Consider the following 25,773-nt stretch of genomic DNA (forward strand, 5'->3'; position numbering starts at 1 on the left):
ATAGGGGATTCTGTCAGTCTGATAGAGATACCCTTATTGTGTGTTGCTTCCCAGGTGCCAGGGTACGAGACGTTTCAGATCAGGTGCAGAGTATTCTGAAGGGAGAGGGTGAACAGCCAGAAGTCTCGGTACACTTTGTTACCAATGACATAGGTAGAAAAATGGAGGAGGTCCTGAAGAGAGAATTTAAGGAGTTGGGTAGGAAGCTGAAAAGCAGGACATCCAGGTAGTAATTTCAGGATTGCTGCCTGTGCCACGTGCTAATAAGCGCAAGAATAGCATGAGAGACTGGTGTAGGGGGCAGGGTTTCAGTTTCCTGGATCACTGGGGCATCTTCTGGTGGAGGTACGACCTGTACAAAAAGGACGAGTTACGTGTGAACCCAAAGGGGTCCAATAACCTAGCAGGCAGGTTTAATAGAGCTGATAGGGAGGGTTTAAACCAATTTGTCAGGGAGATGGGAACCGGAGTGATGGGGGTGAGGAAGGGGAAAACAGAAATAAATCAAAGATAGTGTGCAACAGTGATGATAGGAAGGATAGGCAGGAGATGAGGAATAATCACAGCCAGTGGGATGAGTTACAGGGCAATAGAAGCGTGTTGCAGTTAAAACAAAAAGCAACAAATACTGGAAGTGAATACAATACTGAAAGTGTTGTATTTGAATGCACGCAGCACAAGACATAAAATGGACGATCTTGAAATTCAGCTACACATCGGCAAGTATGATGTTATGGCCATCTCTGAAACTTGGCTAAAGGATGGCTGCCATTGGGAGCTGAACATCCAAGGATATACGGTGTATTGGAAAGATAGGTTAGTTGTCAGAGGGGATGGTGTGGCCCTGTGTATAAGAAATACTAAATCATTAGAAACGGATGACATAGAATTGGAAGGTGTAGAGTCTCTATGGGTTGAGTTAAGAAATGCAAAGGGTAAAAGGACCCTAATGGCAGTTGTATACAGGCCTCCAAACAGCAGTCAGGATGTGGATTACACATTACAGCAGGAGATAGGAAAGGTGTGTCAGATGTCATGATAATCTTTTGGGGTTTTAACATGAAAGTGGATTAAGTACACCAGGACAGTACTGGACCTCAAGAGCGAGAATTTGTAGAATGCCTCAGGAATGGCCTTTTGGAATAGCTTGTTGTTGAGCCCACTAGGGGATCGGCTGTGCTGGATTGGGAGTTGTGCAATGATCCGGAGGTGATAAAAGAGTTTAAGATTAAGGAACCCCTAGGGAACAGTGATCACAATATGACAGAGTTCACTTTGAAATGTGAGAAGGAGAAACTAAATTCCAATGTGTCGGTATTTCAGTGGAATAAAAGAAATTACAATGGCATGAGATGGGAACAGGCCAAAGTTGACTGGAAAGGGACACTAGCAGGAAGGACAGCAGAGCAGCAATGGCCGGAGATTCTGAGAAAAATGAGGGAAGTGCAAGACAGATATATTCCAAACAAGAAGAAATTTTCGAATGGAAGAAGGACACTACTGTGGCTGACAAGTTAAGTCAGAGCCAAAGTAAAAACAAAAGAAAGGGCGTACATGGAAGCCAAAGCATGTGGGAAGATAGAGGATTGGGAAGCTTTTAAAAACTTGCAGAAGGAAACCAAGACGGTCATTAGGAAGGAAAAGATGAATTATGAAAGGAAGCTGGCGACTAATATCACAGAAGATACTAAAAGCTTTTTTAAGTATATAAAGGGTAAAAGAGAGTTGAGGGTAGATCTAGGACCAATAGAAAATGACACTGGAGATATTGTAATGAGAGACGCAGAGATGGCAGAGGAACTGAATGCGTATTTTGCGTCGGTCTTCACAGTGGAAGACATCTGCAGTATACTGGACATTCAAGAGTGTCAGGGAAGTGAAGTTTGTGCAGTGAAAATTACAACTGAGAAGATGCTCAGGAAGCTTAATGATCTGAGGGTAGGTAAATCTCCTGGACCTGATGGAATGCACCCTCAGGTTCTGAAGGAAGTAGCTGAAGAGATTGCGGAGGCATTAACAATGATCTTTCAAGAATCGATAGATTCTGGCATTGAACCGGATTGACTGGAAAATTGCAAATGTTATTCTGCTATTTAAGAAGGGTGGGAGGCAGCAGAAAGGAAACTATAGACCTGTTAGCCTGACATTAGTGGTTTGGAAGTTGTTGGAATCAATTGTTAGGGATGAAATTATGGAATACCTGGAGGAACATGACAAGATAGGCCAAAGCCAGCATGGTTTCCTGAAAGAAAAATTCTGCCTGACTAACCTACTGCAATTTTTTGAGGAAATTACGAGCAGGGTAGACAAAGGAGATGCAGTAGATGTGGTGCACTTGGATTTTCAGAAGGCCTTTGACAAGGTGCCGCACATGAGGCTGCTTAGCAAGGTAAGAGCCTATGGAATTACAGGGGAGTTACTAGCATGGTTGGAACATTAGCTGATCAGCAGAAAACAGAAGGTGGGAATAAAGGGATCCTATTCTAGCTGGCTGGAGTTCCACAGGGGTCAGTGTTGGGACCGCTGCTTTTTACAATGTATGTCAATGATTTGGACTATGGGATTTGTGGCTAAATTTGCCGATGTTACAAAGGCAGGTAGAGGAGCGGGTAGTGTTGAAGAAACAGAGAGCCTGCAGAGAGACTTAGATAGTTTAGGGGAATGGGTAATGAAGTAGCAAATGAAATACGATGTTGGGAAGTGTATGATCATGCACTTTGTTGGAAGAAATAAAAGGGTAGATTATTATTTAGATGGGGAGGGAATTCAAAACGCAGAGATACAAAGGGATTTGGGAGCTCTTGTGCAAGATATCCTAAAGGTTAACCTCCAGGTTGAGTCGGTGGTGCAGAAGGTGAACGCAATGTTGGCATTCATTTCTAGAGGTATAGAATATATACAACAGGGATGTGATGTTGAGGCTCTATAGGGCACTCATGAGACTACACTTGGAGTGTTGTGTGCAGTTTTGGGCTCCTTATTTTAGAAAGGATATACTGATATTGGAGCGGGTTCAGAGAAGATTCACAAGAATGATTCCAGGAATGAAAGGGTTACTGTATGAGGAACATCTGGCAGCTCTTGAGCTGTATTCCCTGGAGTTCAGGATAATGAGGGGGGGATCTCATAGAAACATTCTGAATGTTAAAAAGCTTGAACAGATTAGATATGGCATGACTTTCCAGATGAGTCACCTCGACCACATGGTAATTACTGCAGGGTTCTGAAAGAGGTGGCTAAAGTGAGTGTGGAGGCATTGGTAATGATCTTTCAAGAATCACTCGATTTTGGAATGGTTCCGGAAGACAGGAAAATTGCAACTGTCACTCTACTCTTCGAGAAGGGAAAGAGGCAAAAGAAAGGAAATTATAGGTCAGTTAGTCTGATGTCAGTGGTTGAGAAAATGTTGGAATCGAGTATTAAGGAAGAGGTCTCGGTGTACTTGGAGGCACATGATAAACTTACGCCATAGTCAGCATGGTTCCCTCAAAGGAAAATATTGCCTGACAAATCTGTTGGAGTTTTTTGAAGAATTAACAAGCAGCATTGGCAATGGAGAATTAGTTGGTGTTGTCTGCTTGGATTTTCAGAAGGCCTTTGACAAGCTGCCACACATGAGGCTGCTTAACAAGCTACAAGCCCATGGTATTCCAGAAAATATTCTAGCATGGATAAATCAGTGGCTGATTAGCAGGAGGCGAAGAGTGGGAATAAAGGGAGCTTTTTCTGGTTGGCTGCCAGTGACTAGTGATGTTCCACAGGGGTCTGTGTTGGGACAGGTTCTTTTTACATTATACTGTATATCAGTGATTTGGATGATGGAATTGATGGCTTTGTTGCAAAGTTTGCAGACGATATGAAGATAGGAGGGGTAGGTAGCTTTGAGGAAATAGGGAGGCTACAGAAGAACTTAGACAGATTAGGAGAATGAGCAAAGAAGTGGCAGATGGAATACAGTGTGGAGGTGTATGGTGATGTATTTTGGTAGAAGAAATGAAAGGGTTGACTATTTTCTAAATGGAGAGAAAATACAAAACACTGAGGTGAAAGGGACTTATGAGCCCTTGTGCAGGATTCCCTAAAGGTCAAGTTGCAGGTTGAGTCTGTGGTGAGGAAGGTAAATACAATGCTAGCATTCTTTTCAAGACGACTTAAATATAACAGCAAGGATGTAATATTGATACTTTATAAAGCACTGATGAGGTCTCACTTGGAGTATTAAGAGCAGCTTTGGGCCCCTTTTCTTAGAAAGGATGTGTTGAAACTGGAGAGGGTTCAAAGAATGTTCACGATAATGATCCCAGGATTGAATGGCTTTTCATATGAAGAGCATTTGATGGCTCTAGGCCTGTATTCACTGGAATTCAGAAGAATGAGGGGTGACTTCATTGGAACTTACCAAATGATGAAAGACCTCGATAGAGTGCATATGGAGAGGATGTTTCCTATGGCGATTGAGTCTCAGATCAGTGGACACAGCCTCAGAATAGAGGGATGTCCTTTTAGAATGGAGATGAGGAAAATTTTCTTTGGCCAGAGAGTGGTGAATCTGTGGAATGCTTTGCCACAGGTAGCTGTGGAGGCCAAGTCTGTATGTATACCTAAGGCAGAGGTTGATAGATTCTTGATTTGTCAGGGCATGAAGGGATACGAGGTGGGGGGAGGCAGGAGATTGGAGCTGAGAAGTAAAATGGATCAGCCATGATGAAATGGACAAGCAGATTCGATGGGCCAAGTGGCCTAATTCCACTCTTCTATGTTATGGCATTATAATCTCTCTGTTCCTCAGAACTTCTTTGTGTCCTTCGTTCACTGTGTATAGCCTCATTAGTTCTCCCAAAGTGCATCATCTCACGTTTTTCAGGAATAACTTTCATCTGTTGTTGCTCTGTCCATCTTACCAAATCATTAATATTGTTCTGTAGCTGAAGAATACCTTTCTCAATATCCACAATGCCATCAGTTTTGTGTCACCTTACCAAAGACATTCACATCCATATCATTAATGAATACTACAAACAGCGAGGGTCCCTGCAGTAATACTACAGGTCAACCACAAAACAGCTTGGAGTGTCACTCTTCGACAAGCAAAATTCACATCCAATTTGCCAAGTTGCCCTGGGTCATTTTAAGCTCTAACCAGAGATAATGCAAAAATATGGAGTTAACGATGATTGTCAAGGCTCCAGCTTTTCCATTATTTAACAGAAGAAACGATGCCTTTAGATTGGGGATTGGGGTGTGATCCCTTTGCTACTCCAGGCAACACTTTGTAGTCTTGGATTCTAAAGACAGAATTCTGCAAGGGATTACGGATTGAATATTTAGATACTGTGAAATGTCAGAATAGCTTGGAGATTCCAAGATTTACAAATGTTTTCAATATTTCTTTGACCTTTCAAGGCTGAGGAAATTTTTACACAATGTGGGAATTTTGTGAAAGAGTGGTAGAGGATAGGTTCGAACCTGCTGTGCCTCTTCTGATGTCCTGAATTGTCTTGCCTAGACATTCTCCTGAAAATGAATCAACATTAAAAAAGTCTTCAAAGTTCCACAGAAGTTGAAATTTGACAGACTAGCAACAGGGAAAAATTACCCCTCAATGTGGTATTCATAGCCAGGATACCTTCCAGTAGCTCCTACCCTCATTAATACTGGAACAATAATTATTTAGGGAAGATGGTGAGGAAAATGTTTTGAAGGAATTAATCATACTTTCTCTGTTCGTAACATCTAAAATAGTCAGCATTTGGCGTACTACAGTCAAATCCTCTCTTCATTTATCTTTGCTTTGACAAAAAGAATTCCAGTTTAATCCTTCAGCTGAAATACCACTTCTCTACAACTCTCTCTCATAAATAGTAATAACTTTAAGCTCAGTTAATGTTCAGTTTAAAATAGGAAATACATTTGTTTGCTTGCAAAGGGTTAAGACACAAGGACAGAAACAGGTCAAATTCATAGGTCAGTGAATAGCTGAATATGTTAGATGAGCCTATTTGTGTTCCGGTATACTGAAACAGTCAGAATATTGAGACACTTACCTGACTTAAATCAGAGGCAATATGCGATTGATAACAACCCATCATTATTTCTGGTACATATGCCTCAGATTCAGACCATTTTGCTTCATCTGCCTTCACTGCATTCTTCATCCACTGTGGAACTGTTAACTGGAATTCAAGTGGGATAGAAGTTATTTTGAAAAGCTTGGACTTATTTTACGCTAAACTTCCAGGAATGCCAGATTTATTTTCATATTTATTTGATTAAAACTAGATGTTGAAATGGATGAGGTACTAATGACATTACAGAGCCTGCATTTGTACATCTCACTGTTTTCACATATGCATATCGCATGGCCTTCTCTGGAATATCCCAGGGCTACAGCACTTGAGAATTAAAGCAACTGAATACATTTTTCAAAAGAGAAAGTTTTTATCCTGAAGAAGGAGACTCAAGTTTTTAATGAAAATGTTAGACTCAAGTTTTTAATGAAAATGTTAGATTAAATCCAGAACAAGGGGTTGAAGTGGTTGGCAAATGTGAATTTTTGGTAGCCTCTGCAATGCATTTTTTGACAACATTATAATTCATTAATACCAGAATCCCAACCACCATACTTGTCACCTTTTTGTTTGGATAATAAGATATTTGTTGAACTTTGATTTTGAAAATATGAATTAAGCCAGCAATTCCTGAATTCAATATTAATATCTCTTGACTTCTTTGTAGAACAGTCTGGCTCTGACATTATGGTCATGTTTCTTTCTCTTCTTCTCCAGTGGCATTAATGTGAATTATTATGATATGTTCAGAACATTTCAAACACCCAATGCAGTGTATGTGCAAATATTAGAAGTATTCATTACTTGTTATTACTGTATATTCATTTTGGTGAATTGGCTGATATTCTGGTTCCAAAAATTACAACTTATAAATATTCTTAATTGGTTGAAAGAATGTTAGAACATATTAAGGCTATTCGTACTCACTATTATAATATAAATATATTATTTGCTCCATTAAGGAGCTCCAGAATCTAATTATGTGTTTTGCTAATTTCATAAACTGCCATGAGGCAAACTCTTCAGAGAGCATTAGAGCAACAGGTTCTTGGATTAATTAACACCTAATGGAGGCAAAATGGGACTGCACTGGCGATAGATTGCCTCTTCAAAACACTAAAAGATTTTTCAATCCTTTTAAAAGTCTTTCTTTAAAAAAATGGTATTATTCAAATCAGGACAGTGTGACCAAACTACTTTTCTCTGAGTTATTGATTGATCTAGCAAACTCTGTTCCAGTTCCAGAACAGCTCTCTGACAGGAAATTTTAAAGACCTGTCAATGAAGAATCAGGTCTTAGAACAAATAATCTAGCTGTGAAAAAAATTGCAGCCAAGAAGCAGACATTGTTACGCTGAACAGGAGAGGATCTTATCTAAACTTGTATTAAAGTCTTTTTCTATACATTGATTTCTTTTCTTAGTCTGTTGTCCGATAAGATCACTTGAAAGGTACTTATCATTTCATTCATACCTTCAAAGCTTCAATATATTTGTCCATGATATTCTTTATAATTTTTTCATCTAACAATGGACCAAGTCCCTCGATGTTCACTTCTGGTGAAAGCTGAGGATGGTTCATAACAGCATCACTACAAGTAAAGTGGGATATATTAAGCATAATTACCAATCTTGCTCAGTTTCTTCTCACTCTCTGACCTGACTATTTTTGGAATTACTTTAGGTTTCCAGCATTGCAGTATTTTGATTTTGTAAAATAAGCTGTAGATTTGTTACATAAAAACCATAACAATAATAGATTTGGAAAAGTACAATTTTGGGATGGATTTATTGTAAAGAAAAGTATTCTTCTGCATATACCAGAGAAGATACTAGCTTTATTTTATGTGAATAGTGCGTACTTTTGCATTAGGTGTACAGAGTCTGAAATTAGTTTTGATGACACAGAGTTGTGTATGGCAAAGTAAAAAGGAAAGAGATAGATAGATGTGATCATCTCAGAAGAACAAAAATTGAAAAAAAATGTACTTTTGTTCACTTAACAGCTACTTGGAAGATAAACCAATAGCCATTTTATCCTGAAGTTTACTTATTGAACCTGCAAGGATGCAAGTTTATCTTTTTTGCAATGAGATCCAAGGGACAAATCATTTAAATATTAGATTATGCAAGTGTTCTTTACTTCCCCTATGGTTTTCTGCCTGATACCTGTTATGATGAAAGAACAACTGTAAATATTAAGACTGATGCTCTCTACAAATATTATCCAACCTGAGTATTCCCAGATTTCAAGGTTTTTATTTCGGGTTTCCAACATCTGTAGTATTTTGATTTTGTAAACTAACAGTTGTAATTTTGTTATAATAAATAATCTGAGCCACAGCAGGCTGCAATAATATTTCCAACCAAAGGGAGGATGGTTGACAGTAGAATTATTTCATCAAGCTTACTGCCGTATTAAGGACAAAATACTTGGATAACTATCTTCTCTAATCACACTTTCCTGGTAAAATTATCAAGTTTTTAGTGGGAAATATTGCTGTGTTTTCATTCAGGAATTTGATTCCTTTGAGTTATTTCACTTCATTGTGTAATTGATTGTTTGCTGAGAACATAATCAAATGCCTTAACACACTTCCAGCTTATTGGGTGACAGTGTTACCAGAGGGACCCTGTACTCTTCAAAGCCCAAATGTTATAGGATTATGTTGCCCTCTAGAGCTCAAGCACAAAAAAGCTCAAGACTGCCACTTCAGTATAGCACCGGCAAAGATATCTATTATCTATTAGATGAAGCATTAAACCTACACCCCATATATTCTCATGCAAATTATCCCTTTACAACATTAAATATAACAGTTCAGGAATTATATACAGTGTGCTTCACCCACAGCTTGCTCAGAAAATGCTCACTAGAGTGTGCTGTGTGCATGCTGGTTGTCAGGTTCCCCATAACAGTAATATCTCAAAGGTAAATTATTATTGTGAAATATTATGATATCACACGTGGCCCTATCAAGTTCTTTTCTTTCACTGTCAGTAGACTGTGGGACTTATTGAGCAAGCAAATGCAGTGTAAGTACTGACATTCTGAAGCCAATTCCCTATTCCTCCACTGATCAGAATCAGGTTTAATATCGCCAGCATACGTTGTGAAATTTGTTAACTTTGCAGCAGCAGTACAATGCAATATATAATATTAGAGAGATTTTAAAAAATGGAATTAAATTAAATTAAATAAGTAGTGCCAAAAATAGAAATAAAATGTAGTGAGGTAGCGATCATGAGTTCAATGTCCATTCAGAAATCGGATGGCAGAGGGGAAGAAGATATTCCTCAATCTTTGAGTGTGTGCCTTCAGGCTTCCTCATCTTCCTCCTGATGGTATCAATGAGACAAGGGCATGTCTTCTCATTGCTACCATCAGAAAGGAAGTACAGAAGCCTCCCACCAGCAATCAAAGAAATGACACTTTTCATAGATATTTGAGCCGTCTCTATTTCCTGAGGAGACTGAGGTCCTTTAACATCTGCTGGATGATGCTGAGGATGTTCTACGAGTCTGTGGTGGCCAGTGCGATCATGTTTGCTGCTGTGTGCTGGGGCAGCAGGCTGAGGGTAGCAGACACCAACAGAATCAACAAACTCATTCGTAAGGCCAGTGATGTTGTGGGGATGGAACTGGACTCTCTGACGGTGGTGTCTGAAAAGAGGATGCTGTCCAAGTTGCATGCCATCTTGGACAATGTCTCCCATCCACTACATAATGTACTGGTTGGGCACAGGAGTACATTCAGCCAGATACTCATTCCACTGAGATGCAATACCAAGCGTCATAGGAAGTCATTCCTGCCTGTGGTCATCAAACTTTACAACTCCTCCCTTGGAGGGTCAGACACCCTGAGCCAATAGGCTGGTTCTGGACTTATTTCCTGGCATAAGTTACATATTACTATTTAACTATTTATGGTTTTATTACTACTTAATTATTTATGGTACAACTGTAATGAAAACCAATTTCCCCCGGGTTCAGTAAAGTATGACTATGACTATGACTATTTGAACTACTCTCACTATAAAGCTTCTGAAAATATTATTCTCTAGTGAGATGAATTAAAAAAATTCTAAGCCACAATTGCTTATTTTGCTAATTTTATGACCTGAAGTATTTTATGTGGAGTATAATTCCCTTAGAGACATATTTCAATTTATGACAATTATGATGATTATTCGACATTTCTAGCTGTGAAGGCAGTTTGAAGGGAGTTGGTGATTCTTTGAATTGATACTGTATGGCAACAAATGTTAGAGAAAAGATGAAAGCAATGTTTCACAGATACCAGGGCTTGGAATTCATAGTAATAAAAGGCCATGAACCTACCTTTTGTTCTTCCATTATACTTGGGGCAGTGGGCAGTAACTTTAGGATTTGGCATACATGTGACTTAACATTGCAAATCCTGAAGATGCTCTGAGTGATGCAATGGGGATTGCAATGTTTGCAGCCATTACACTGATAGGAATCTAAACTTATTACAAGCTATTAATCCAAGAGAAATTTCAGGGTGAGATTTTAATGGCACACTAAACCACAACTACTGCTTTACTAATTATCAAGTCCAATAAACGAATAACATATGCGCATTGCAATTTCCTTACATGTGTATTTAAAAGTACATGGATGATTATAATAAAAACCTTATTTATAATATATTAATAATCACATGTATTTGAAAATAATTATTTGGCAACCTCTGCCATGATTTAAACGTTAGGTAAGATATCACCTGGATTCTTGGCTGTGAGGATTATTTAATGTGATTGGCTAATTAGTCAGTTTGGTGGCAGTATAGCTGGACAGCAGGGATCTCCTGAAATTGATGACCTATGCAATTGGATGTCAGAAACGGGGAAGTTCTCACCATATCGATTGGAAGATTTTGGTGTCGGTTTCCCTTCCCAGTCAGTGGAGCCTTTTTCAGGGTCAGGAGTGATAAGCGTCCCTTTCCTACTGATTGGAAATTTCCTTTTACATCTCAAGAAAGCAAATTAGAAGGTACTCTACCTTTTGTAGGTGTGAATAATCCAGTTGAGTAGTGAATACAGATCACTTGCTTCAAGTTGTTTCTGTAGGATGCTTTCCAAATGAGAAGCTACAGTTTGGTGATAGCATTTCACGTACATGCTAAGAATATTGTAACTTTCTGGATAACATTTTTGTATAAAGTTCTTAACAGTTTTCAGGTCTTCAACAATAATTTCTTGAATGTCTGATAAATGCTGTGCCACGCAGGAACCCTTCCCCTTTGTAAATAAAGGCACATTATCTATCCTGTCTTTTACACTTTTGGTAACTGTTTCTCTCCACTGTCCTCGCCACTTTCGAGGCCTTCTGAAACACTTAATATCAGAAAGATTCTTTTGTTCTTGCCACTCTTTGTCTGCTGCTTCTTCCATTTCAACAACTTTCATTGTCCAGCACAAATAGTTACCATTTTCTTTAGCAATAGTGAGGGAATTGGCAACTATGGACATCATTTGCCCAATAAGTGCATCACACAGCAGGTTGAGATCTCGAACTTTAACCATATATTGCTGATGGTACTCTTCATGTTCTGTTGGTTTTCCTTCGTTTATCAATTCTTTTTCCATTTTATTTATATTTTCATTTGCATCCAGTAACATTTTTTTTGTTATTAACTGGTTTATTTCCATTACTGCAAAATAATTCAACAGGATTAATTGTAAGTTGTTTGAAAGCATTACATTTAAAATGATTAATGTAACTTTTCTTTATTCATTCCAGTGGGTTTCGGAGTATTTTGACCTAGAATTAAACAAGTTTAAGGGCAAAAGAATTTCTAGACTCTTATGTTTTCAAATATGCACATGAAAGATTACAAGATAGATACACAAAATTAATGTTTTAGTGAGAGAGAGATTGGAGAGCAATAATTATAGCTTGGACCAACTAGAGAAGCTTCCAAACTTGATGAAGGTTTCTGGGGTACTTCAAACTAGGGATAGTATGTAACAAGCTTAAATTCTTGTCTGTTGAATTAACCTAATTTGAGTCATGGAAACATATGAATTAGAGCCATGGAAAGACCATTGGGCCCAATAAGCCCACCCCACCTTTTAAAAAGATCATGGCTGAGATTTTCCCAGAAGAAGCAACAGCCTTTATACATCCAGCCTGTCAACAATCCTCAGGAACTTGATGATTCAATCTAGTCCCCTCTGATTCTTCATAGACACAAGCATAACTCTCACCCTTTCCTCAAGACAACCAGATACTAGTCTAATACTCCTTCTCAGAACTGCATTATCTTCTCTCCTTAAATATTGAGACTAATATTTTGCACAGTACCTTACTTCTCTATTGGTTTTCCCAGGAGCAAATAATAACATCCTGCGAACTTTCTTAATTACTTGCTACAGAGGCATACTAGCTTTTTGCAAATCATATACTTTGATACACATAGACAGGCATCTCAGAGCCAAGTCATTTATAATAATGGTAAAATGTTGAAGCTTCAACACTGATCTCTCTAGCACACCAGGCTTCTCAACCAGAAAAAGATGCATTTTTGCCTATCTCCCAGTTTCCTGTGAGCCAGTCCATCTCCTATCCACAGCGATATTGTGCTTCCTACACAATGTGCTTTAATACTATGCAATAATCTTTGATGTGATAACTTATAAAATGACTTTGAAAACCCAAGTATGGTACATCTACCAGTTCCTCTTCATCCACAGCACACAACTTCAGTTAACTGGTTACTCTGTTAGATTAACTTGTATTTTTAAAGATCTTGCTGTAATATATTTGATGCTACCTTCTAAACATTTCCTTGAATCAAATGTTAATCTTAACTATTCTGCATATGAGGTTTCTGCCTCCCTTTCCCTCCTACCAAAGAGATATGGGCCAAACTTTATAAGGAGATTTTATAAAGTACCGGTAAGGCCTCACTTGGAGCAGACATCCCACCTCTCCCAGAAGTTCCAGGAGTCTCCCTCATATTGATAGTGGCTCCCTGATGCCCGGAAATTATATACAATATCCCGCAAATCAATTTTTTGAGAGGGAGAGAGAGAGCATGAGCGAGCATCCTAATTGGTCTCTCTTCGTGCTGAGTAGACCTATCAGTTTTCTCTGTGGGCGGGCTTTACAGTCGACCTCAAAAATAATAACAGTGTTGCTCGCTACACTGTTTGCAACAGTGACTTTTCTATTGCCCATGGTGGGTTAAATAGTAAAAGACATGTTGAGGTGAGTTTAACAGATGTTATTCGTTCATTAGCGTAGCGAACGTTATTTAAACTAGCTAGCTAGCTGCCAAGGAGCTACTCTGTTGATGTCCTACGTGATGAGGCCAAACTCCCCGTAGACTTGCTTAAAGTTGTGATAGAATAAACATGATAATATAATGTAATCATATAATATAATATATGTTCATATTTTAATGTCATATTTTCTGCATATACCCAACTTGGTTTACAGATTAGATAAAATCACTAAACAAAGTATTACATACACCCTTTGAGGTTGACGGGGGGAGGGGTGGATATGGGGTTGCAGGGGGCGGGGCTGCTACCTCCCTGAAATGAGTTTTTGTAGAGTGGGATGTCTGCTTGGAGTACTGTGAGCAGTTTTGGGCTCCTTATCTTTGAAAGGATGTGCTGAAACTGGAGAGGGTTCAAAAGAGGATCAGGAAAATGATTCCAGGATTGAATGGCTTGTCATACGAATACTGTTTCATGGCTCTGGGCCTGTATTCATTAGAATTTAGAAGAATGAGGAATAACCTCATTGAAACTTATTGAATTGATAGGGTCGATGTGGGGATGATGTTTCCTATGGTGATAGTCTAAGACCAGAGGACACAGCCTCAGAGTGGAGGGGAGATGAGGGGGCATTTCTTTAGCCAGAGAGTGCCGAATCTGTGGAATTCTTTGCCACAGGCAGCTGTGGAGGCCTAAGTCTGAATGTATATTTAAGGCAAGGTTGATAGATTCTTGATTGGTCAGTCATGAAGGGATATAGGGAGAAGGCAGGAAATTGGGGCTGAGAGGAAAAGTGGATCAGCCATGATGAAATGGCAGAACAGACTCGATGGGCCAAATGGCTTAATTCTGCTCCTATATCTTATGGTGTTATGGTAAAACATGAGCAAATGTGACTAGCTTGGTAAGTACCATAGTTAACATGCACTAGTTAGAATGAAGGACCTATGTCCATGCTGTATCACTCAATGATTCTAATTCGCTAAGCACTGTACCTGAGTCTAGTTAATGTATGGGATTCATCTCTTCCCATGTATTTGCACGCCATCACTTTCTAACTTCATCCACCTCAGCTTTGAATCTATTTGTTTATTCATCTTCAACAAGTTTACTTTCGGGGCCTTCTAACTATGGAAAAGTTTATAATTTATTATAAATATTGGCCCAAATTATGCAGGCTGCATTGTTAACAAAACTATTGGTGATCACCATTGTTACTACGTGGAAATGACTTTGCAAGCATGTGCAACACACACAAAATGCAGCATCAATGGAAATGAATAAACAGTCGACCTTTCGGCTGAGACCCTTCTTCAGGGCATTGTGTGCAAGCATATGCCCCTTACCACAAGTCTCAAAACAACTCTCAGTGACTCAGTATATGTCTACATGCTGCTCAGCAGAACTCTCCAAATGTAAAAGGAACTGGAAGAGAAGAATGCAGGAAAACTACAGTTACCAGGGCAGTTGTACTGAACAGGTTGTTGGAGCTGTAGGCTGCCAGCCTCTGTGTTTCTGATGGGACTTAAAAGAAATGGCCTACTCAATAATTAGCTAAGTTACTTTTAAATGGCGTAATTGTATCTGCTTCAACCGTATGCTCTGACAACTTATTTCATAAAGGCACCACCCTCTGCACAAAGAAGTTGTCTCTCGGGTTTCTAAGATCTTTCACCTCCCAACAATTAGTCAACTGCAAGCACAATTGTAGCTGGGATGTTAAACAGAACCACAAGTCCATGGATCCTGTAATGCAGCTGTTTTTTCCTCTGCAAGGAACATGAAACACTTCAATGTGTGTTACCCCTAATTAATGTCTGTATTTTTTTACCTGACAATGGAGACTTCGTGTTTTCAACTGTCTTATCTTCCACACACACTTCTTCTTCTGTTAGGTTATAAGCTGTGTTTTCATTTGACATAACCTTTGTTTTCTCATTGTCTGAAGTTTTTGGAGGTGAGAAACTTAATTTCCTCCTACTTAATCGGTAAATGTTTTTAAAGAATGCTTTCTGTTCCTTTGGACTTTCATCAGGCACTTTGGCTTCTGCATTGCTGCTTTCATTCTCACTGTTTTTGAAGGATCTTTGACCCATTTTATTTCTTCCATCTTCAATATTTGAAGTATTACCAGCAGTCTGGCCTTGACCTGGTGAATCCTTGGCACCGGGTAAATTGTCATTTAACACCATTTCCGTATTTGACATTATCTTGCTTTTCGGAAGTACTTCTAAATACAATTTTTAAAAAATCAGTGCCTTTTCTGTACTTAGGAAAATAAAATAAAAATTCTATTAAAATATATCTGATAGTTTATTTATAGTAAACCTTTAAATCATTCAGTTAAAATATTTTAAATGGACAATGGATTACATTACTCTGGTTCAGTGTAGAGCAAGCTCAATGTGATTATTTTGGCTGCAAGGCTGGAAAGCAGACTGTACATTTCAAAGAAAAACACAAAAAATGCTGGAGGAACTCAGTAGATCAGCAGCTTCTTTGGAAATGACTAAACAGTCGACTTTTTGGGCAAAGGTGGTTCTTCAGGACATTGTGCACAAGCATGTGGTCTTTACCACAAGTCTCACAGCAACGTAAGGATTCAGTACTTGTCTACATACTGCACAGCAGACCTCTCCAAATCAACAAGAATCGGAAGAGATGAATGTAGGAAAATTACAGGTGACTGGGCAGTTGTACTGAACTTATTGTTGGAGCTGTGGGCTGGAAGACTCTGCGTCCTGATGGGTTTAAATGACGAGGCTTACACAATAATTAAATATCTTATATACGTTGTTACTTTATCTGCTTTAACCACATTCTCTGACAACCTATTCCATAAAGGCAACATGCTTTGCACAAATAAGTTGTCCCTCAGGACCCTTTTAAATCTCTCACCTCCCAGCAATCAGTTAACTGCAGGCACATTTGTTGCTGGAATGTTAAACTAAACCACAAGTCCGTGGGTCTTGGGAAGGAGAACAGGTTTTATGACATTGCTACACTTGGTTATTTACACGTATTGGTGTGTAATCCCTGGTTTATATTTTTTTACTGTTATGCTGTATTTATCTCATTTCGTGCTGTTCTGTGCGAGCTGCTTGTTTTTAGCTTATGTCTGTGTTAGTGTTGAAGATAAGAGATGAAGTGAGGAGGTGAGGTTTCTCTGGTGAGGGACACTAAGGTTGGGCTTGGGGTTTTTTTGTGTTTCGACAACGATGAAGGGAGAAGGTGCCGGAGAGAAGAGGTTGTAGGATTCAACCCAGAGTGGAACAGTGATTCGACGAAGCTTGGGGTGAGACTGATTGAGGATCGGTGACTTGGGGAAACTGTGAGCCCCAACTAGTGCACACCAGACAATTTCATTAAAATAGGCCCTTTTCTTTTTTGTTCTTTTCTTTACTAATCTTTTAGACAAATTAAGAATTATAAAGATAAACCTTTTCATTGTATGCAGTGTACTGTCTGATATTCTGTGCCACTCATTTGTAATGGGATAACGAATTACACAGCATCCACACAAATGGGGTTCAGGGTGGGCTCGTGTCTCAATCTCACAAGTTTGGTGGGCCAGAAATTGTCGTCCCTAGACTTACGCAGCCAAGGAACACAGGGTGTTTCGTTCTGGGTGTATCATCCGGGATCGATTTCATCGGATGCTGTGTGATTGCCCTGAGCATTGATCCAGAGGGTCTGTGCTAAACTATTGTCCAGTAATGTGATTACGATATGTGCTTATGGATGCTACAGAGGTTGAGCGGTGGTGCGAATCCGCGGGGTTACTGGGGATGAGTGCTTGTGTGTTGAGTGGAGTAGACATTCGTATCCCTGATGAATTGTTAATTCGAACTTTAAGTACTGTTAAAGCCGCAGGAACAGTTATGATTGTGGAGCAGAGATTTGTTAAAATGGCGGTCAAAGACTTTCTTTTAAGCCAGTCTAGTGCTGACGTAACAATGGTGGAACTGCCTGGTACTATTGGGGTCCCGGGGAAGGGGGGGCCATAGGCTGACCATACTTTCCGGGGGGAAACGAGTGTAGGAGGGTGGGCCAAATCGCAAGCTGCGTCTCCCGTAGCTGGGGGCGGAGACTTCAAAGGTAGGTTACGCTCGTTTCTGCGGAGCGAGGGAAAGGAGTGGTCTGATTTGAAATGTCGAATGAGTCCCCTAGCGGAGAGTGAGACTTCAGAGTTACTATCAGCCCTTACCTCCCTGGTGAATAAATGGCCCAGTGCCCAGGCAGAGGGTCCTAGCTATCGACAGCTGAGAATGCTCTCTGGGGTGAAGACCAGCCCCGCGGGGGAAGAGGAGTATGAGACTTGGGTGGAGAAGATCTCTCTGTTGTTAGATGAGTGACAGTGCTCTGATGACAGAAAGAGTCAGCGAGTGGCTGAGAGCTTGAGTTCGCGGGCTGCTGATGTAGAAGGGAGTCGTAGAGGCACGGAACCCCCTTGCTCACTTCTGCAGCCTGCATGCAAGCACTAGAGAAGCTGTTTGGTGCAACGGGTAGTCCAATAGAGCTCATGACGGAGTTTCACAACATGTGTCAGGAGAAGGGGGAGAAGCTTTCTACTTACATATTTCAGCTAGAGAGGCAGCTGCTTCAACTACTGCACAGAGTCTTGTCATCTTCAGAAGTTTTCTGATGACTCTGCCATAGTTGGATACATCAGCAAGGGAGATGAGGCTGAGTACAGGGCTACGGTAGGAAACTTTGTCACATGGTGTGAGCAGAATTATCTGCAGCTTAATGTGAAAGAGACTAAGGAGCTGGTGGTAGACCTGAGGAGAGCTAAGGTACCGATGACCCCTGTTTCCAGCCAGGGGGTCAGTGTGGACATGGTGGAGGATTACAAATACCTGGGGATACAAATTGACAATAAACTGGACTGGTCAAAGAACACTGAGGCTGTCTACAAGAAGGGTCAGAGCCGTCTCTATTTCCTGAGGAGACTGAGGTCCTTTAACATCTGCCGGACGATGCTGAGGATGTTCTACGAGTCTGTGGTGGCCAGTGCTATCATGTTTGCTGTTGTGTGCTGGGGCAGCAGGCTGAGGGTAGCAGACACCAACAGAATCAACAAACTCATTTGTAAGGCCAGTGATGTTGTGGGGATGGAACTGGACTCTCTGACGGTGGTGTCTGAAAAGAGGATGCTGTCCAAGTTGCATGCCATCTTGGACAATGTCTCCCATCCACTACATAATGTACTGGGTGGGCACAGGAGTACATTCAGCCAGAGACTCATTCCACCGAGATGCAACGCAGAGCGTCATAGGAAGTCATTCCTGCCTGTGGTCATCAAACTTTACAACTCCTCCCTTGGAGGATCAGACACCCGAGCCAATAGGCTGGTCCTGGACTTATTTCCTGGCATAATTTACATATTACTATTTAACTATTTGTGGTTTTATTACTATTTAATTATTTACGGTGCAACTGTAACGAAAACCAATTTCCCCCTGGGATCAATAAAGTATGACTATGACTACTATGACTGTGACTAAATTGCTTGCAGTGTAGAGGGACCATTCAGACGACTGAGGTAGATCGGTTAAGAATGGACCAAAGAGCGAAAGGCACCCAGTCCCAGAACCTGATCGCTTGGGGTCTCCGACTGTCTCGTAAGATGCCCCCCCCCCCCCCCGGTTTGTTGAGTTGATCAGAGAAATACGAGAGGAGGAGAATGCGTCAGAGGCACAAGGAGGACTCCGTCAGCAGGGTACAGTCCTCGGTAGTAGCCACTGCATTGAAGTGACCGCAGATAGCCCACCCCGGGGAGTGGGAAAGGAGATCGTGGCAGAGTTGAGAACTGAGGTGTCCCGGCTGTTATTAGCGGGTACAGTGCACCCCTCGGGAGCTGATAGGGAGGCTGACCACCCCCCAAGGGGACAGACTACACAGAAGGGGTGCAGCCAGTGTTGTCTGTTATAACTGTGGTGAAGAGGGACTCTTCAGGCGGGAGCGTGAGCGTCGGAAAACCCATCAGAGGGTGAGCCCCCGGGTACCTAAGCAGAGAGAAATGTCGGGAAACTTAGAAGAGACCCAGTGTCCTCTCAGGGGGAACACATTCCTAGCAATATGTCACGGAACACCCTAAAGCAAAAACCCCTATTCCTGAAGGCTTAATGGGGCCAAGCTCCAGGGCCTCGCTATGGATAAAGGGCATTTATGCTACAGCCAAACTTGGCACAGGCTTGCAGGTCACTTTGCTGAACTGTTCGTTTCACAACCAGTATTGATGTATTTACCATTGACGCCACTCAGTGCACTTGGGGACTTGGTACAGGTGATTATCCATATGATGGTTATTTGTTAGTGAAGCTGGAGCTTTTGGAGGCCGATGTGGGAGTGGCTGAGGTTCTTGATATATTAGCGCTAGTTTGTCCGGACCCCGTTGAGGAGGGTGGAGTTTCAATTCTTGCGGGGACAAATACTCCTATTGTGAGGAGGCTAGAGGGGGCCTGCAAGGACAGAGCTGGAGAGAGCTTTCTGAAAACATTGTCCATTCACATGGTGTTTCGAGCTGCTTTTGAGGAAGTGCGTGGCCACACTGGGCCAGATAATGAGCTTAGACGAGGGACTGTGTGGTTCACCACTCGTGTTACAGCCTGGGGAAGTAGTGAGAGTGATGGGAAACCCCAAATTACCCAGAATGCCTGAGGCCGAGCCCCTCTCGGTGGATGCTCCGGAAGACGACGAAGAGGAGTCAGGCATCCCTGCTGGGGTATTAGTGAGGCCTGATGTGCAGAGGTCCTCAGTGGTACAGGTGAACAGGATGGCAGTGATTGTCAGGAACACTACGAAGAGGGAGATCACCTTCAAGCAGGGGATGCCCCTGGCATATCTCTTCCAGGTGATGGTAATGTCTAGTGTCCCAGTGAGACAAGCCGGGGAGAAACTCTCTTTGAAAAAGGGAAAGTTGACTGCTCAGTCATTCAACTTTGAAGGCTCCCTGGTACCTACAGGTTGGAAGAGGAGGTTGACAGAGTGGATGTTGAAGCTGGAAGGTGTCTTTTCTACTGACAAGTTTGACATGGGTCGTTCCAAGAGCACTCGTTACACTATCTGGGTGACCGAGGAAACCCTGTTCCGAGAGAGGTCGTGGCGACTGGCCCTGCAGAGATCGAAGATGTTCGGCAGTATTTGTAGGAGCTGAAGGAAGCTGGGATCATCACTGAGTTCAGAAGCCCCTATGCGTCCCCAGTAGTAGTGGCCAGCAAGAAGAATGGGAAGGTACGGATGTGTGCGGACTATAGGACTCTGAACAGGTGTACTGGCCCCGACCAGTATACAGTCCCGAAGATCAAAGTCGCGCTGGCCTGTCTGAGTGTGCGAAGTGGTTCGGTGTGCTGGATTTGAGGAGTGGACAATACCAGAAATGCATGAGGCTGACAAAGACAAGATGGCATTTACATGTCCACTGGGATTCCTCCAGTTTGAAAGGATGCCCTAGGGCATATCAGGAGCTCCTGCGACTTTCCAGCATGTCATGGAGAAAATGGTGGGGGATATGAACTTGCTTGAGGTATTGGTGTATCTGGATGACATCAGTGTTCAGGTCCACCTTGGAGGAACATGAAGCAAGGCTACTGAATGTGCTGGGCCACCTGAAAGATGAAGGGTTAAAACCTTCCCTGGACAAGTGCCAGTTCTGCAAGACATCTGTCGGCTATGTTGGGTCTTATGGGATGGAGTAGCTACCGATCTATCTAAGATAGAGGCAGTGACCACATGGCCAAGGCCCCAGACTGAGCGCTTTGTGCTCGTTCCTTGGGTTCTGTAGGTACTATCGGAGTTCCCTGAAGGACTATGTGAAAGTGAGTCACCCTTTAAAATCAGCTTCTGTGTGGTTACCCTCTCTTGGGGAAGAAAGGGAGGAGGACAAAAGGAGAGGAGGGTAAAGATTAGCTTAGTCCTTTGGAGCAAGATGGGATGCGAAATGTGAAGAGGCCTTTCAATCGCTGAAGGAGCTGCTGACACAAGAGCCTGTGCTAGCTTTTGCAGACCCCCAATTGGCGTATGTACTGCACATGGATGCCAGCAGAGAGGGCTTATGGGGATCAGGGCACAGGGTTGAGACCTGTTGAATTTGTCAGCCGGAGTCTGTCACCCTCTGAGAAAAACTATCCCACGCACAGGTTGGAGTTTCTGGCATTGAAACGGGCTGTGGTGGATAAGTTGAGTGACTACCTCTATGCTCCCAAGTTTGAGATGAGGGCGGATAACAATCCCCTAACTTATATCCTGACCTTGGTGAAATTGGATGCCACAGGCCATCGGTGGTTGGCGGTGTTGTCTGCCCATGATTTCAACCTGAAGTACCGGCCGGGAAGTAGGAACGTTGATGCTGATGCTCTGCCCCGACGTGCACATGAAGGGCTGGATAGGAACGGAGAGTGGGAGAGCGTTCCTGCCCCAGGAGTGAAAGCCATGTGCCTGTTTGCCATCACGGCGAAGGTAGACGGAAGGCAAGGGCAGGATTGAGCGGTAGATAAATTGGGAGCTTCTGATGACGACATTCCACAAGTTTACTGTAACCTCACTGCTTTGTAGACAAACCAGTTACTGGAATTGAGTCCTGGGGAAGCGGCAGCTGCATAGCGAGATTACTCAGGCATCAGTACCATTTGGACAGTGGTCGAAAAAGGACACATGGCCCAAGCACAGAAGACGAGACATGCTGCGGTGCCTCCATTACTGAGAGAATGGCCCAGGTTGGAGTTGAGGAACCAGATCCTATACTGAGTCATGTCACTTTTGGACCTACCTTGACGTTCCCAGCTGGTTCTGCCTGAGAACTATCGGAGGATTGTGTTGAAGTAACTGAGTCACTGCATGAAGATTCTGGACATTTGGGGGTTGACAAGATTGCTCAGAGATTGGTTTTACTGGCCCAGAATGAAGCCTGAGGTCAAAGAGTACAGCAAGTTGTGCATTCGATGCATATGGAGTAAAACGCTGCCTATGAGGGCAGCTCCATTGTCCCACTTACAGAGTGTGGGGCCCCTTGACCTGGTGTGTTTGTATGTCCTGTCAATAGAGCCAGATGCCAGCAACATGGCGAATGCCCTAGTCATCACGGACCACTACACCAGATATGCACAAACCTTCCCTACCAAGAATCAGAGGGCGTCCATGGTGGCCAAAGCGTTATGGGAGAAGCATTTCATTTAATATGGCCTCCCCACGTGGTGTCATAGTGATCGGAGACGGGATTTCGAGAGTAGGCTCATACATGAGTTACTGAACTTGGAGTCAAGAAGTCAAGGACTATGCCTGATCACCCACAGGGTGGTCCCCAGCCTGAGAGGTTTAATCCCACCTTGCTAGACATGCTCAGAACCTTGGAGATCAGCAAAAAGAACAAGTGGAGTTTGCATATTGGACATCTGGTCCACAGATACAACTCTACACGAAATGAAGCTACCAGGTACTCGCCATATTAGCTGATGTTTGGGTGCGAGGCGAGGTTGCCCATCGACCTTTTGTTTTGGGAGATCCACCACTGACGACTTATCTGAAGTATCTGTCTGATATGAGAAGGAGCTGAAAAAGACTTATGAATTAGCTGAAGTTGTGGCTGCCAAGCAAAATCAAGGAAATAAGAAGAGTTATGATCAAAAGGTTAGGTTCTCCCAACTCATGCTGGGAGATTGAGTCCTCAAAGAATTTGGGGCTACCTGGGAAGCATATGAAACACTGGTTTCCTCGGCTGCACAAGTCTCGGGAAGACCATCTCCGGCCCAGCCAAACGTGTGAGATTAAGGCTCGAGCCACCCAAACCCTGTTTGTGTGGATGCTGTGTAATTCGCTACCCTATTACAAATTAATGCCACGAGATAACAGACGGTACACTGTATACGATTAAAGGAATTATATTTATGAATCTTACCTAAGAGTTTAGTAAAAAATAACAAAAAGAAAAGGGCCCATTCTAATTAAACAGTCAAATGTGCAGAAGTTGGAGCTCATCTGGAACTTCTCTGTCACTCATGCTCTGGGCCCTCCGTCAACGTGAAAGCACACACCACCTTCTGAATGTCGCTCGCAATCCATCTCGAACGAATGGGTCTCCCACCAGATCGTGTGCTATGACCGGTTCTCCCCATTGTCATCTCTCTTCATTTTCTTCATCTCCTCTTGAAGAAAAGCCCAAGACCAACCTTATTGTCCCTCACCAAGAAAAACCTCCCGCTAATTGGATGGCACACATTCCACATCATCCCTTTATCTTCAACAATAACCCAAACTGGCTGACAGTCTCACAAGTTTGTTGGGGCTAGAGATAGTCTTCCATAGAGTTACGCAGCCGAGGAAACCAGGGTGTTTCAGGTGGAACAGTCTTATATGTGATAAACACAATTTATATGCAACACTGAACTACTAATAGCATTTGCAAATAATTCTGACATTGAAGTCAGTAGAAAATTGAAACAGACAGTCAAAGCATGCTAGAGAAATTTAATTACAAAATATCTGTTCAGTCATTCTTTGAAAAATTGCTTCTTTGTGGAACCAGTCTTAGGTTGATAGGTTCTTGATTAGTAAGGGTATCAAAGGTTATGGGGAGAAGGTAGAAGAATGGAGTTGAGTGGGAGAATAAGTCAGCTATGATTGAATGTCTGAGCACATTCAATTGGCTGAACAGCCTAATTCTGCTCCGATGTCTTATGTGTACAACTTAGTAACCCTAATTTGTACCACTGGAACATTGGAGGCAACTCATGCAGTCATGGGGAGAATTGAAGTCTGATCAGACAGATAGCACAGCGAAGTGTACACTAACTGCTATGCTACCATGCTAACAGAAGACTTTAATTTATCCATTAGATCAATGACAAAAAAAGTGCATAATTTGAGAGATCAAACAGCTGTAATGCAGCTGTTTCTTTGCAAGGAACACAAAACACTTCAATGCGTTTTATCCCTAATTAATGTCTATATTTTTACCTGACAATGGAGTCTTCGTGTTTTCAACTGTCTTATCTTCCACGCAGACTTCTTCTTCTGTTAGGTTATAAGCTGTGTTTTCATTTGACATAACCCTTGCTTTATCATTGTCTGAAGTTTTTGGGGGTGAGAAACTTAATTTCCTCTTACTTAATCGGTAAATATTTTTAAAGAATGTTTTCTGTTCTTTTGGACTCTCATCAGGCACTTTGGCTTCTGCATTGCCGCTTTCGTTCTCGCTGTTTTTGAAGGGTCTTTGACTCATTTTATTTCTTCCATCTTCAATATCTGAAGTATTACCAGCAGTCTGGCCTTGACCTGGTGAATCCTTGGCACTGGGTAAATTGTCATTTAACACCATTTCTGTATTTGACATTGTCTTGCTTTTCGGAAGTACTTCTAAATACAATTTTTAAAAAAATCAGTGCCTTTTCTGTACTTAGGAAAATAAAATGAAGATGTTATTAAGATATATCTGATAGTTTATTTATAGTAATATCTTTAAGTCATTCAGTCAAAAATATTTTAAATGGACAATGGTTACATTGAAATGGATTTGAAAATCTTACATTACTCTGGTTCAGTGTAGAGCAAGCTCAATGTGATTATTTTGGCTGCAAGGCTGGAAAGCAGACTGTACATTTCAAAGAAAAACACAAAAAATGCTGGAGGAACTCAGTAGATCAGCAGCTTCTTTGGAAATGACTAAACAGTTGACTTTTTGGGCAAAGATGCTTCTTCAGGACATTGTGCACAAGCATGTGGTCTTTACCACAAGTCTCACAGCAACATAAGGATTCAGTACTTGTCTACATACTGCACAGCAGACCTCTCCAAATCAACAAGAATTGGAAGAGATGAACGTAGGAAAACAGGTGACAGGGCAATTGTACTGAACTTGTTGTTGGAGCTGTGGGCTGGAAGACTCTGGGTCCTGATGGGTTTAAATGATGAGGCTTAAACAATAAGTAAATATCTTTCATATGTTGTATCATATCTGCTTTAACCACATTGTCTGACAACCCATTCCATAGAGGCAACATGCTCTGCACAAATAAGTTGTCCCTCAGGACCCTTTTAAATCTTTCACCTCCCAGCAATCAGTTACTGCAGGCACAATTGTTGCTGGAATGTTAAACTAAACCACAAGTCAGTGGGTCTTGGGAAGTAGAACAGCTTTTATGACATTGCTACACTTGGTTATTTACTCTTATTGGTGAAACAATTTTTTTGTGATAAACAATAACTTATATGCAACACTGAACTTCTAACTGTATTTGCAAATAATTCTGGCATTGGAGTCAGTAGAAAACTGAAATAGACAGTCAAAGCATACTAGAGAAATTTAATTACACAATATCTGTTAAGTCACTCCTTGAAAAATGCTTCTTTCTGGAACCAACCTCTGTATAGGTTGATTTGTTCTTGATTAGTAAGGTGTCAAAGATTATGGGGAGAAGGTAGGTGAAATGGGGTTGAGGGGGAGAATAAGTCAGCTATGGT

The 25,773-nt window shown here is 41.6% G+C and overlaps 1 protein-coding gene across 3 annotated transcripts in view; it reads right to left on the reverse strand.

The window, feature by feature from the left end:
• LOC140203941 (exocyst complex component 3-like) overlaps positions 1 to 25,773 on the reverse strand; it is a 74,434-nt gene that overhangs the window by 42,568 nt on the left and 6,093 nt on the right. For all 3 annotated transcript variants that reach the window (XM_072270139.1, XM_072270129.1, XM_072270121.1), the window contains exons 3-7: positions 24,271 to 24,669; positions 15,149 to 15,547; positions 11,093 to 11,744; positions 7,542 to 7,659; positions 6,045 to 6,173 (exon numbers count right to left, since the gene is read on the reverse strand). In XM_072270139.1, the coding sequence (XP_072126240.1) occupies positions 6,045 to 6,173; positions 7,542 to 7,659; positions 11,093 to 11,744; positions 15,149 to 15,547; positions 24,271 to 24,669 (1,697 nt within the window). The remainder of the gene's footprint in view (positions 1 to 6,044; positions 6,174 to 7,541; positions 7,660 to 11,092; positions 11,745 to 15,148; positions 15,548 to 24,270; positions 24,670 to 25,773) is intronic.

This window comes from Mobula birostris, chromosome 1, assembly GCF_030028105.1.
Source record: "Mobula birostris isolate sMobBir1 chromosome 1, sMobBir1.hap1, whole genome shotgun sequence".
NCBI classification, from domain to species: Eukaryota; Metazoa; Chordata; class Chondrichthyes; order Myliobatiformes; family Myliobatidae; genus Mobula; species Mobula birostris.